Genomic DNA, 15,857 nt, shown 5'->3' with positions numbered 1-15,857 from the left:
TATATATATATATATATATATATATATATATATATATATTCAGGTACAGGAATGGTTGTGTGGTTTAAGAAGCTGGCTTCACATATGTATAGTTCCAAGTTTATTCCCACTGGAGCAGATTAGGCAAGTGTCTTCTACTATAACCATAGGCTGATCAATGCTTTGTGAGTGGAATAGGGTAGGCAGAAACTGAGTGCAAACCCATCCTATATCTCTGTATGTGTGTACACACATGTATACACATTCATATGTGTGTCTGTATCTGTTTGACAACACAACCAGCTAAAACAAGACTAATTTTGGGTCCAGAATGTTAATTTAGCCAATCAGAAATAATATAGAACAATAAAATAACACTGAAACAAGTGCTATGGTTACTATAATTGACTAAAAATCCTAGAAAGTAGTGCCCTACATTACCACAGGTCAATAACTGAAACCAGTAAAAAAATAAAATACATTCTCCACTTAAATTTAATAGTACTTCAAAAGTGATACCAGTCAAGATTAATGTTACATTATTTTTCTTTGATAGAAATGAAATCTGTCAAGATGTATAAAGATACATAACTACATCTCATGGGTTGTATTCCATAGCTTCATGTTTAGCTCAAGTAAGCCAGTGATTACAAGCATTCAAACCATGATGATATCATCCTTTTCTATATAACAAACTACACTGGCCAACACAATATATCCCTTAGATGGATTTATGGAAGATTTGGCAGCTATTTCTAGCAGATTGAAAAAGGACATAAATGTTCCTTCATTGGCAGGTGTCCTAATTTAAAATTCATTGCTTTCCTAAGGATGAGAGGACAAATACCAGGTCATTTGAAATGTTAACAAAATAATTTAACAAGTTAAGAGAAGTCTCTAATATACTTCACTCCACAGAGTGTTAAGTATATGAATAGTATAACTTGGACCAAAATCAGAAATAAACAAACACACTTTTTAAAAAACTGATTGATTTCCAGCTTTTGATAAGTAATGCTTGTAAAAGAGCAAGATAATCTTTACTCTTTTATGATGTCTTATATGTTTCCCCATAACAATACTCATGATCAAGTGCCTTAGATGTCTGATAAGTTCTTCCAGTCATTTTGTCATCCAACCCCCTGTCAGTCTTGAGTAGACCTATGATCACATTGGCTTTCCAGCTGTGATCATCCAATCTTTTATTCAGATATATTGCATCCAAGAGCATGTTGTCTATTTAAATTTTTAATGCTTCAGAGATTAATTATGTTAGCAGTAACTTTTTTCTTCATGTGAATGGTTTTTTTTTTCCTGAATAATTTATTAAAGAATTCTATTTTTCTCTGCTACACCATGTATGACTACTTTAGTTATGTGAAGTCTACATTTTGCTGAGCAAGTCCAGAATAAAAGTGGAAACTGTCAGGAGCTGTTTCCTTTACTTGCAAAAAAATAAATCCCCAATTTTTTTTTTTTTTCATTAATTATTACTTCTAATTAGCTTCCTACGTTAAAAATGCTAACACTAATTTATGCAGTTACCTGATCTCATGTACACAGAAATATATGAAGAATAATCATTTGAAAGCTAGGTGGAACTATCACAACTCAACCAAAATCAAACATAAATAAGAAACCTAAACGTCAAATCAGGAAGCTAATTTTAGTATCTTGAGAGTTAACAATGTGTTCCTTCAAAAATACCTTACTTCTAGCTTTTATATATACATATATATATATATATATATATAAATATGAATATAAACCACACTGGGCATATCTTATCCAATCATTATATGATTGCAGTAAGAGATAAAAGATATAGCACTCACTGACATCAAATTGCTAATGAAGTGACAAAGATTACGAATTAAAACAATACAAAATAGTAATATTTAAGTCTACATGGAACGTGTAGATATATTTAGACAGGAGTTAAAAAAAGCTCTGATTATAGAAATTAGAAACACAGCAACAGAAAACTTCAGTTAAATCCATTTATCAAGCATATTTCTTAGTCATTTCAGCAGAAAATGTAGATTTAAGCAGAGGTTAGAGCTCTGTTTAGTAACTCAGAAGAAACACCAAAAAAAAAAAAAAGAAAAAAGAAAAAAAGACAGCAACAGAAAACTTGAACTCAATCTATTTAACACATCATGTAACCATTTTACCATATTAGCACTGTTGTCAACAGAAAAGAAATTTTTCATGAAATTTAAATATCCCTCAAAAAAAAAATTGCTTTTTAATAAAATTTTGTAAGTGTATATAATATTCAAAATTTTAATTAGATATGATGTTAAGTCAAACACAGATGATATAAATAAGATAAAGGAAATATATTTCTAAAAAATAAGCTATGATTAAACTAAATTTGGAAGCAAATACAAAATGGAAATTAAAAATTGAAAAGCAAAAATCCAAAGAAAGTCTTGTATTAAATTAAAGCAAGCAGTCTACTTCAATTACAACAACAATCTGACCATAGCACCTCAAATAATGCTACCTTGGATATCTTAAATTTGTATTATTTATTTATAAAGGCTAAGTATAGAAAACATTTCACATGTGTATGTGTGTGCAGGTGTGTATGCACACACACACACACACACGCAATTATTACCAAATATTTCAGTGTAAATTTCAAAAGAAACTCTAATTTCCTTTTAGAAAATTTAGTTTTTAAACTTAGTTATTTGGTATGTTATTGATAGTATTAGCCTTCCAGGTAATTTAATATTTATAGATACAAATTAGGAAAAAAAAAAAAAAAAAAATATATATATATATATATATATATATATTTAGTTCCTTTCTACTAAAACAATTTTGGACACAACTGGAATTTATATAGCATCAAATCACATATTTTGCCACCAACATACATTTCTAAATATTTAACAAATTGGGGATTAAGGTGAAGAAGAGATTTTAAAATGTTCCAACGTTTTGGTTTATTTATAAACACTATAACTGAGCAAGTATTTTGTTATCAGGCAGCATGCCTTTCATAGCAGCAGGCTCACCAGAAATTTTACAATAGGTCTGCTCAAGATTGCGTCCATCTTCACACACTAGAATAATGATCAGCTCATATTGCATGCAAAAACCTACCATATGGAAGTTTTCCGGGACAACCATCCAGAGAATTTGCCTGAAATCACAGTACATAACATTTGCATAAAGACTTTTTTTTTTTGTCATATTCTATGAACAGATAGTAATGTTCTTATCAATCTTTTATTCAATTAACGTACTTCCGTTCATTCACCAACTCCAACACTAAAAATTCAATACCCTGGACTTCCAAAAAGGGAAGTCTAGTTTGCAAGCATCTTGAATTCTCAACCAATAAAGTGCATCAGAATGTGTGATATGCAAAACATATGCATAACTAGTACGGTTAGATAGAACTCATATACACACACATATACACAGAAATCTAATTTGTTAATCAATCAGAAATGTAGAAGGCATTCAAAGGAAGGAAGAGAAGAAAAATTAAATAAAATCAAAATGGAGTATTCCAAAAGTATTAACACACATGTATTCATGAAAGCAAGTGTGTATGTATGTGTATGAGCACACACAACAAAGCTCCTGGGTTTTCGAGCGAGATCGTTGCCAGTGCCCCTGGACTGGCTCTTGTGTGGGTGGCACATAAAAGACACCATTTCGAGCGTGGCCGTTTTCGTGCGGGTGACACGTAAAAGCACCCACTACACTCTCTGAGTGGTTGGCGTTAGTCAAATCGTCCAACCCATGCTAGCATGGAAGGCGGACGTTAAACGATGATGATGATGCTGATGAACAGTTACAATAAAATTCCAAGGGGAAGTCATAATAATTTTCACTTTTAAAACAGCTGATTGGAAGAATCATTAGGGAATTGCATAAAATGCTTTGTGATATTTGTTCTGGCTTACTGTGCTCTGAAGCCAAATACCTCTGGCGTAGAAAAAAGCAAAAACTACCATCATAGTGCTGGTATATCATATTGTCCTTCAGCTGTCATATCTTGGATGTAGGAAGGCTGAAAAAAGTGTTTATGCCTTTTCATGACATGGAGAGACACCTAAAGTAATTAGCAAAAGCATGGTATATATATCACCAAGTCATGTCCAACTGAGAGTTGGCTGTAGTTTATACATCATCACCATTTAATGTCTACTTTTCCATGCTTGCATAGATCAAATGGAATTTGTTGAGGTAAATTTTCTACAGCTGGTTGTCCTTCCTGTTGCCAGCCCTTACGTGTTTCCAAGCAAGGTTAATATTTCCCCATGGCCAGACACATTTTTCACAGAAGTTTGGAAATGAACAAGTGTGCATGCATGTGTAAAGCAATTCTTTACATATATATATGCAAAGAATTGGTAAAGCATTAGACAAAATATTTTCTGGTATTTTGTTACACCCATGTGCATTAAGAGTTTGGCTTTACCATTCATCCTTCTTAAGTTGATAAAAAAAATACTGAGACTGATATAATGAACTATATCTTAGAAGGAAGTGTCCCAGCATGGTCATAGTCAATGACTTGGTACAAGTAAAAGAATATACATTCATACACATACACACATTATATAATATGACAAATAAGAAAACATAACTTAAAATTAAGTGGTATAGGACTTTTAACTAAATGAAGTTTAGCGAATGTAGGGTACAGGAAGATTTTAATTTTGTTAAGATTTATTACTGAAAGGGATGGAGGAGAAAGATAATTTTAGTGAATTCTGGATGCTGCTCTCATTTAATTAATATTACAATAGTGATTTTTGTTTCATTTTACTAAGAATTTGATAGTATAGTTTATTACAATGTGCAAAGAGCATTGAGGGAGATTTATTTTCTTCAATTGTAAATTGTTATATCCACATGAAAATACTGTATTTATTTAAAGAATGTTTTACATAACTTCATCTAAGACCGAAAAATGATGATACATTTCAGCTAGCAGAATAGTTTTGTACATTTTATTTAAAATCTAGGTAGATAAGAGCACACAGAAAAAAAAATTCATTAAAACTATTAATGAAATATAAATAATAAAAATTAAAGTGAAAAAAAAAAAGGAGAGAAAGAAAAACTTGCAACTGAAGAACAAAACAGAATTTGAAACCAAAAACAATGGAATCAATTCAAAAGGAACAGAAAGAAAGAAACACTTCTTGGCATTGTGAAGTAGAAATAAGAAACAGTGTATCCGAATTTCAGTAAAAGAGAGAAAAAAAAAAGTGTTAAGAAAACAGTTATCCGTGCATTTTGGAAAAGAAGGTAAAACAATAACTTAACCAGTAGACACGAGTATCAGAGGAATGGTATTTTATATTTTCATTTTTTAATATAGAGAAGAACTACTATGCATTGATGCACAAAACTGTATTCTCGTGCTTGCTAACCAAAATGGTAAGAATGAAGAAAAAACAAAAAACATCTAAAACTAGCATCTAGAAATTTCTACAAATATGCTTTATTTAAAAAAAAAAATGAGTGGAATGAAGTTTTTATTTTACCTTTTGGCCGTTCTGGTTGTGTTTTTGTTCTGAAACTGTTTCGTGCACAAGATTTCCGCAAGCTTGGTGGAATAGTAAAACCTACATGAAAGAGGTTAAAATATACATAGCTACTAGGTCAACTGATGGAGAGTATGCTTGATATCCTAAATAGGATGAGAAAAAGCTACACATATTCAACTGACTAAAGGTTATATACATAAGTTAACGTTTTGTCCCCCTTCCCCTCTCTCCACAGTGCTTTCTCCACAATAGCTGTCTATCTTGTTCATTATTTTTGTTGTTATCTTCACTATGCTTTTGCCTTTTATTATTATTATTTTTTTACCTGGGTACTAATTATTACTTTGAAATTAATTCCTGCAACTTAACCTCGTTTATCTTTAAAGTCTTTTTGTTTCTTTCTTTGTACAATATGCAATTGAACAACCTAGCAGTAAAGCAGTAATGATATTAAGTCAAGAAGGAGCCTATGGCCATTTAGTTGTGAAATATCTCATAAATTTTGTGATGGTTATCATTTCAAAACTTGTTTTGTTCACCTGTTTCATCTAAGCTTTATAAAACTACTTAGATCAACATGAGGCATAACTACTGCAGTTAAACTGTTGCTTCACAACTGATCACAATCATGATTTCAAACATAACGGCTATATAATTGTGCTCTTGGATAGAACACATCATCTGTCTAGCTGACAATAGATTTCACCCTTATAGTTGAGCAATAGGTGTTAGGAAGAACATCCACCAATGAGAAACACTTGCTCCAACACAAGCAACGAAAGAGAGAGAGCTTCTGATTGGCTGCTCAACTTGGAAGAAATAACAGCCAAATTTCCTTTAAATTCTATTTTACCATATTAAAAATGGAAGGACACAAAGGAGAAGGTCATGACAGGAATACCTTATTGTAGGTCTGTTTGATCTGAGCAGAGGGGCTAAACAACGACTTGTTCTACAGACTGACTGGCACTTTTATATGGAAAATGTTTGTAAAACAAAACTCAAAAGCTACAAATAACAAATTAAAAAAAAAAATTGTACTTCAAGTTTGCAAAGAATCCTTGAAAACATTGTTGTAGATATCGTGAAAACTATGAACTTCTCTCAAATCCAACCTCTAGTAAGGGATCAGTCAGTATGAAATAATGCAACTGACTTGTATTCATATCAAAACAACTTGTTTAAAAAAAAAAAATGCTTAACAGAAATGTAAAAATATGTGTCTTACCATTTTCTTGATCACTTTTCACTTTCTTCCTTTCTTCATCAAATGCTTTTAGCCATCGATCTTTCTCTACGGCATTTTTACTGAACACTAAGAAGGATTTGTTCCGTTTGTTGTCATGAAGCTTCCAACCATTTTTCACATATACATTAAACTGGGGGTCTGAAAATAATGGACAGACTAATGAGGATATCAACAAACATATGATGCTTATGAATAAGATAGGCACAGAAGAACAAAAATTTATTGGGTACAATGACTGGGCAGTTAAGGAACCCTTAAATGATTACATAAAAATATATGAACATGCAAGAAAAATCTTACAAATTTAAAAGAAGTTACCTAAGCATAATAAATGAACAGAATAACCAAGCCACACAAACGCACACGCACACTGTAACCATCAATATTAAATGTTTGCTTACCTCTTCCATCTACAACTGGATAAATTTTACTGTGGTCTAAATATATTCTTCCTCGAAATGAGAAAGAATTTTTCTTTAAAAGATCCTAAAAAGACAAAATATATATTAATATCATATCTCTGATGTGACTACATTGGAGGCTAATACTTGAAACATCAACTATATATATATATATATTAGAGAGATAATATATTATTAGACATTAAATTTGTTATGAAGTTCAGGTATGGGATTGAGGAGAAAACTAATATTCCTTTTATAATAATATATACATAGATCCTTCCTTACCAAGAAATATCTAAATGGAAGATGCTTTACAACTTCAATATTTTCACTCCTATATCAAACACAAGGTTTAGCAAACTTTAGATATTTTTAAAGTTATGTTTGATTTTTATTTTAAAAAATACATCATGTCATATTTTTACAAAAAAAAAAAAAAAAAAAAAAAAGATTTTATGTAAACGTGTTTGCCCACTGTGCATATTTTCAAAGAAAATTTACTTTGTCTTTTAGAAATATATAAAGCTATAAGGTTATTAAAAAACAACAATAACTATTCAACACAATATAAATAAATGGAGAAAATGCATAAAAACTGGAAAAAGGTTTAATAAATATACAAATTGAATAGTGTCTCACCTTACGACAATAGATAAGTTGATGATCAAATAAGAAAAAGTAGCGTTCCTGTGTCCAACCACTGGAATTAACTTTACTTAGTTCCCCAGAATAAATTAATTCAGAACTAGTTTCTAATAAATCAGGACCCTGAAATGATATAAATGTGACAAGATGTAAAATATTTCATAAATAAGAAGAGTTGCATAAACTAAATTACAGAAAATATAAAATACATTGTTGTGAAAGTAAAAGAAAGGTGATTACATCAGTGAATAAAGCAGGCAGTATTGCATCTTAGAAGCAAGTAGACGGACTTCTATCTAGGAGTAATTAACTGTTAGGAGGTGATAGGATGTAATAAATACAGTATAACACAATAACACATTTCCTATCATAAGAATTGACTGAATAATGAAATACTTAGGAAATGTAGTGTTAATACAATCACTAAAAGACACAGGTTTTATTTTTTTGATTTGGGGAATCATTGAATCATAATGTTTTTTTTTTATATTTCTTTAGCTTAATTAACCTAAAGACCAGTATTTGGATTTTGAACAATAATGTTCTGCATTACAATCATGCCAGGATAAAATCAATTGTCTATGCACACAAGTGTTTGTGTGTGTGTGTGTGTGCGCGCGCACGCATAAAGTCATATTAAACATGTTTAAGCACACTTGAACATATGAAGACCTTCTGCTGTGGAAATAGTCCTAGTAGAAAATTCTCCTCTCAGACAACATGTATGAAAACACACTGGGCTGTGATTGATGCATGTGTTCCTGCATTCCTCATCATCATCATTGTCGTTTAACATCCGCTTTCCATGCTAGCATGGGTTGGACGATTTGACTGGGGACTGGTGGACCAAGAGGCAACACCAGGCTCCAATCTGATTTGGCAGAGTTTCTACAGCTGGATGCCCTTCCTAACGCCAACCACTCCGAGAGTGTAGTGGGTGCTTTTACGTGCCACCCGCACGCGGGCCAGTCAGGTGGTACTGGCGACAGCCATGCTCGATATGGTGTATTTTACGTGCCACCTGCACAGGAGCCAGTCCATCGGCACTGGCAACAATCTCGCTCAAATGTCTTTACATGTGCCACTGGCAAAAGTGCCAGAGAGGCGACGTTGGTAACGATCAATAGTCACGCTCGAAATGGTGTATTTTACGTGTCACCTGCATAGGGGCCAGTCCATCGGCACTGGCAGCGATCTAGCTCGAATGTCTTTTCACGTGCCACTGGCACAACCAGCCGTAAATATCAAATCCAGTCATTCATAGCCTGATAAGAATGAAGTAGAATGGCATGTTGTATATTTGCAGATGTGCATATCTGTTGAAATGGATTCTACTTGTAATTCAAAGGTACAGCCTTGTCACTGTTTAACTCTGGTTCAGCCTCAGAAATTACATTAAAGGTACAGCATTTTTCTGTTGAATGCTTGTCTCCAACTTCAATAATGAAGATTCAACACTAAGATAGGCATTCCATCCATTGAAATGCCAGCTAGTATGTAATTGTTTGAGCATTCCACAAAGGCATGTATCTTTAATGTAATTTCTTAGGCAGAATTAGAGGGGAAACAGTAAGTGACAAAGCTGGGCCTTTGAATTACAGCTACACTCCATACAGTAGTCTTCTATAAAGTTTCTGTTTATCCAGTTTCATAAGTTATGGTCAACATGAGGCTATAGAAAATGAAATATGTTCAAGATACCACATAATGAGGGATTGCAAAGCAAGCCCCTTAACCACTCAGCCATACTATTTATAAAAAGAAAGGGTTAGCAACTTGGCAGAAAAGCAGTTGTAAAATGGATGAACATATACATACATATATTTGTATATATTGTTGTTGTTGCACTCCGTCGCTTACGACGTCGAGGATTCCAGTTGATCCGATCAACGGAACAGCCTGCTCGTGAAATTAATGTGCAAGTGGCTGAGCACTCCACAGACACGTGTACCCTTAACATAGTTCTAGGGGATACTCAGCGTGACACAGTGTGACAAGGCTGACCCTTTGAATTACAGGCACAACAGAAACAGGAAGTAAGAGTGAGAGAAAGTTGTAGTGAAAAAGTACAGCAGGGTTCACCACCATCCCCTGCTGGAGCCTCGTGGAGCTTTAGGTGTTTTCGCTCAATAAACACTCTCAACACCCGGTCTGGGAATCGAAACCGCGATCCTATGACAGCGAGTCCGCTACCCTAACCACTGGGCCATTGCGCCTCCACATTTGTATATATATATATACATAAACACAAATCAACATCATTTTTACACCCACATTCCTTTCTAGGTGCATTCACCATGACAAGATCCAATGGTACAGAAAGCCATGCTTTGCTCCAGTATCTCAGTTTTGGCATGGTTACAACAGCTGGACACCCTTCCTAATTCCAATCACTTTACAGAGTGCACTAGGTGCTTTTTTCATAGCATTAACACTAGTGAGGTAGTAATGTAATTCACAAGACTACAGAGCCCCCACCCCATCAACTCCCTTGCCTTAGATGGAGAAGAGAAAACAGAGTGGACTTTTATGTGAGGTATTGAGAGGTTAATATATGATAACCGGCACTCCATCAGTTACGATGACAAGGGTTCCAGTTGATCTGACCAACAAAATAACCTGCTCATGAAATTAATATGCAAGTGGCTGAGCTCTCCACATTATATAAGCCCACAAATTATAAAGGTTTGAGGATGTGTTCTGACACCTTGTCACCACCATATTTATGTCTCTTTTCAACAAACCTGTCCCTTCTCCTATCATATATTAATGAGGGTGCGTGGCTTAGTGGTTAGAGTATTTGGCTCATGATTGTAAGATTGTGAGTTTGATTCCTGGCAGCGTGTTGTGTCCTTGAGCAAGACATTTCACATTGCTTCAGTCCACTTGACTAGCATAAATAAGTAGTACTTGTATTTCAAAGGACCAGCTTTATCACATTATTTTCCATATAACCAATATTTTTGGCCATTCATCACAGTATGTAAAGAGTGATGGGACTCTGTGTGTGTGTGTGTGTGTGTGTGTGTGTGTGTGTGTGTGTGTGTGTGTGTGTGTGTGCATGCATGCACGCATGTGTAATGAGTTACAGTAACCATTATTAGAGGAGAGAGAAGACAGCGAGCTGGTAGGATTGTTACTGCATCTAGTAAAGTACTTAGTGGCATTTTGTCCAGCTTTATGTTCAGAGTTCAACTTCTGCTGAGGTCAACTTTGCCTTTCATCCTTTCAGAGTTGATAAAGTACCATAAAGTATCTTTCTCTAACATTTTATATAACTCAACCTACACAAGTTAATGTCTGAATAACAAAATAGGAATTTTGAAAGAAGTATCTATAAAATTAGTTTTTAACCCTTTAGTGTTTGGATTATTCTCTCAAATATGATGTTTGTTTGTTTATATTGTTTTGAATTAATCATGCATTATCTTGTAGTTTAGAGATTTCAGTGATGTGATTTTTTTAGTTTTAGAATGACATGGTAGGGCTGGGGTGAGAGGCCAGATTCGGTCAGTTTCTGTATAAAACAGGTTAAATATTTTGTCCGGATATGGCCGGTTTGAATGCTAAAGGGTTAAACATTGAATTGCTATAGGGATCCACCAGAATAAAATAGTAAACAAAGGGGTACATAGATAAAAAAAATGGTTGAGAACCACAGGTTTAATGACTTAGCCAAATTGTTGCCTTAGAACATATTCATATTTATCAATATAGATAAATGTGATCTAAAAACAAATTTTTGTATAACAAATGCATCATATTAAAATTGATAGAATATATGGTTCACAAAATGAAGAAAGATAAGATCTTGACAAGTTCAATCAATATTCTCTGTCAAAAATACAAAAGATAATTTATGAAAAAGTATAATTCTAACCACATTTAGAGAACCTTGCCACAATCCCAACTTCAGTAAAATTACATCTAGATAAAGTAATTATAAAAGAACCAATTAAATGATGTGATTAGTCAGACTAGGTGAGAATAATGGAAAGAAGAAATGTCAAAACTTGTGAATTTCTTAAAGGAATATTTCCTTTTGTTTAGAAATATCATTTAGAATAAACATCCTTTGAAACAAAGAAATGACTAATGAAAATCAACATGTTATCAAAAGTGAAGGAGGAGTATGGTAAATTATATTTTTTAGTTTATCTGTAAAAAATTTTCTCCAAACATAACATTTACAATAGAGCTAAACAATGGCACATAAAGGCTGTCATTTGATGACATGTCAGTCTCCAATTGGTACTCAAATACCACAACTGGAGGTATCATTAATTTCAGTTAGCAGTATGACTCAGTAACCATAGAAGGTAGGGAGCTTTCTAATACAGAAATTATAATAATCAGTTGTTTTGAGAAACAACTGACACCTCTCACTTGTAATGTTTTCATAATCTGTTAAAAAAAACCCTGTTTTTCTACAAAAATTCAACTGCTAAATTAAAATTTATTGCTAAACATATCTCCAAACAGTCTTTGATGATGTGCTAGTGCAATTAATAAACATCAATCTGATACAATTACATTGTGGAAGAGTCATTTTAGTCATTTCGGAACACACAAAAAATGTTATATCTATTTTCCAGAGGAATTATCTCAGTGACTGGGATTGCAGAGGTGCAATGAAGATTTTGGCATCTCAGGAAATAAGTAGGAAGTGAACATATGTTTTTGTGTATTCTTTAAATGATTAAAATATCTTCCACGATGTAATTGCTTTAGTTTCAATACATGGTATCAAATCACTTATCAATCTGGTGTTTTATAACTAGGTTTTGAAGCACTAATAAGAAAAAGAATCTGTATTTTTACTTCATATTATGAACCATCAAAAGACATCTATGCACTGGAAACTGTTAAAAATGGCTGCCAAACCTCCCTCAAATCACATTCTATCTCAAAAATAGAAAGACAAACACCAGATAATACATTCCTAAATAAAATGCAAGAGAAAATAAACATGGGATGTTTTGGCTGCCCAGGTCTGCTCAATCAAGCTATCTCATAGCTAAACCACAATAGTCTTCATAGGACTATTTTTAACTTAGACTGTCTTTATTTGTTACCAGTTAGATCACATATGTAATGACAAAATGTTTGCAGTTATTTCTTGCTTTATTAATCCAAGGAAAGTTACAAACTACTACATAGTTGCACATGGTGCTGAGTATATGATGTTTAGAATACATTGTACATGCTGGGAAAATCTGAGTTCCAGGTATTAAACAAGCATATAAAAAATAGATGTAAAATAGTGAACAAAATCCTATGCATATGCTTTTGTTACCATATTTCTGTTAAAATATACTGCCTTTGCTTCAAATAATTTTGAAAATAAAGAATTTAGTAAAATAAATTTATCATCATTAAGCTGGTGTTTGGAGCATAAACTAACAAAAATTTTCGATAGAATCTTTTAGTTCAAATCACATTAAAGTAGAAAGTTTCTGTCATAGAATTAGAGACAGTCTCAGGTGGGATGGTATCAAAAGTGCTTTGAGAAATAGATCTCTTTATCCTTAACAAGTGTTTAATTTTGCTTTAATTATGTACTTAAATATATTGAAATTGAATAAATAAAATAAAATTGTATAAGGAAAACATATTAGTTATTGCTAGATTTAAATTGGAATGCCAGTCTTAGTCTCTATAAATTAGTAACACTAAAATGTAGTAGCTTGATCATGACAATCATATCACATTAGATCTCAAACTTAATTTCCAGACTGACTTATCAGTCACAAATATACAGTAGTATTTCCCCCAGTTGGAAATACTAAAACTTAAAATTTGAAAAAAAGTCAAAGGAAAACATTTTATTTTCACTCAGAAACATTAGAAATAAATCTATAGCAATATAACTGCAATTTTAAAATCTTAATCTTCTCAGATGACAGACAGAACACTCTGTTGGTATTATATATATAACAAGTGAAGTATAAATCTATATGAAAAGAACTTAATCCACTACAAAATTCTACAATACATATAAAAGCCACAAACTAATGTTGTATGGAAAAACAAAACCTTTTAACACTAAAATACGAGAAAGTTTAGAGATTTGTGCTACATTGTAGACAAATATAAAATAAAATGAATACAAGATATGACTGGCAGCTATTTCAAAGTCTTAAATCTATATGAAAAAACAGCAGTAATTTTAATGGTTGTAATTAGATTTTGGTAGTTGTTAAAACTATCTCAGTAAAGAAGGTAAAAAGATACAAGCTGATTAACTGGAGACATTTTTAATGATGTTGCAACATCAAAAGTAATTCTGGTGCTTCTTGACAGATTAACAGAAATATATTATTTACATTTGATAGATATTTGTCCTCATCTTGTTTGTTGTTAACACAATGTTTCAGCTGATATACCCTCCAGCTTTCATTAGGTGTCATGGGGAAATTTCGAACCTAGGTTCTCATTCCTAAGGTATATTTTGATGTTATCATTATTATTATTATTATTCAGGTCACCTCCTCCTGAACAAGGCGGCACCCTTCCTTCCCGCTGGTGTTCGTTTGGGGAGTTGGAAAGGAACCTAGCCCAGCTCTGCCTTGTGTGACCACTCCCACAAGTCTCCTTTGGCACAGCCTTGCCTCTGCTTCTTGAACTGCATCCCCTGCTCTCCACTTCCTGCCAATCCTCACTTGAATCCCTGCTTTAGCCACCTTCGGATCACAAGAGTCTCTGTACTGGACCACTTCTCTGGCTTCTGCCACCTTGAATTCCTCTTCCAATGATTTGTAAATTAAGTTGAAGAAGTACAGTGTACATATCTTTGTACATAAATAATAGTACATCCCAACTACACTAGTGTAACCAGAGTGTGTGCCGCCTGGGAGGGCCCTTCAGCTTGCTGCCCCAGGCCCCCACAAAAAATACATATTGCCTACAGCAGACCCAAAAGTGGTGCCACCCTGGGTGGATCACCCCCTCTGCTTCTCTCTAGCTATGCTGGTGCCCAGATATATTATTAAACTGTTGGATCGAAATATTTCATGTCAAAGAGCTACCAAATATAAGGATTTAAACTAGTTACAGGACTTGCTAGAAATCTACCTTAAATAACACCTCTCTTAAAAAGGAAGGACATATGAAATAACTCTACAGAAACTATACCTTGGCAGAGAAAGAAATATATGTTTATGGGTGGAATTTCTCTGATCATAGGTCTGCATGGGGCTAAACAACAACAACTATCTGTTACATTAAAAGTTAACTCGATATGAGAAAGAGTCAATTAAGAACTGCTAGATATCAAAATATAATCTAGAATGACACAATCAAGAAATCAGGTTCTTAAGTGTGTTGGATTTTGTTAAATTCTTTTCTATGGATCTCCAAAACTCTTGTTAAAATATCATTACCAATATTAAAATATATAATCCAAGTATTTAATGAGATATGAATTGAGATAAGAGATTTGATTTAGAGTTTAACCAAACTATACAGCTAGTACAGAAGATACCACACAGATTAGTGGTTGTTAAGCAATCTAAAACAATAACAATACTGGATAAACATAGAAAGGTATTATTAATTACAGTTGAGCTGACAAGTTTCTCAATAGAACTCTAAATTATCAGTGCATAAATGATATTTCTATGTGCTATTCCATTCATTTTAAAGGAACCACCAAAGTTATTTTTTATTTTGTTTTTATTTTATCTTCTACAACTTTATTTCATTTCTCTACAACAGCGATGAAAACATGCAAGGTTGCAAAGTTTTTTTTTTTTATTACCCACGAGGGGCTAAACATAGAAGGGGACAAACACAATCAGGGAACTAGAATTATAAAATGGAGGTATAAAGAAAGAAACAAAATAAAAGAAAAGAATGAATTATGAAAAAGATGATATAATGAGGCGAAATGCTCACTCGACCCCCCGACATCGAGTGGTTACATTGATACCGTTTTGTCCTTCAATGCCTTAAATCTAGCAGTTCAATTCCATAGTCCTCTTTTAGTTCAGTATAATTAGTCCTTTTCGGCAACTTGCCTCTATTGCCGATGACTTTCCACCAATCAATGCCTTT

The 15,857-nt window shown here is 33.1% G+C and overlaps 1 protein-coding gene across 6 annotated transcripts in view; it reads right to left on the bottom strand.

The window, feature by feature from the left end:
- The window catches only part of LOC106874706 (uncharacterized), a 780,999-nt gene that overhangs the window by 8,302 nt on the left and 756,840 nt on the right, over window positions 1–15,857 (bottom strand). For 3 of the 6 annotated variants that reach the window (XM_014922521.2, XM_052967085.1, XM_052967088.1), the window contains 4 exons: window positions 7,797–7,925; window positions 7,155–7,239; window positions 6,733–6,891; window positions 5,502–5,582 (listed from right to left, as the gene is read on the bottom strand). In XM_014922521.2, the coding sequence (XP_014778007.1) occupies window positions 5,502–5,582; window positions 6,733–6,891; window positions 7,155–7,239; window positions 7,797–7,925 (454 nt within the window). Of the gene's footprint in view, window positions 1–3,008; window positions 3,137–5,501; window positions 5,583–6,732; window positions 6,892–7,154; window positions 7,240–7,796; window positions 7,926–15,857 lie in introns of all 6 variants that reach the window. The other 3 variants (XM_052967086.1, XM_052967087.1, XR_008263925.1) reach the window with 2 other exon arrangements.

The sequence above is a fragment of the Octopus bimaculoides genome, chromosome 4 (assembly GCF_001194135.2).
Source record: "Octopus bimaculoides isolate UCB-OBI-ISO-001 chromosome 4, ASM119413v2, whole genome shotgun sequence".
NCBI lineage: Eukaryota > Metazoa > Mollusca > Cephalopoda > Octopoda > Octopodidae > Octopus > Octopus bimaculoides.
This window is presented reverse-complemented; position numbering and strand designations above follow the sequence as displayed.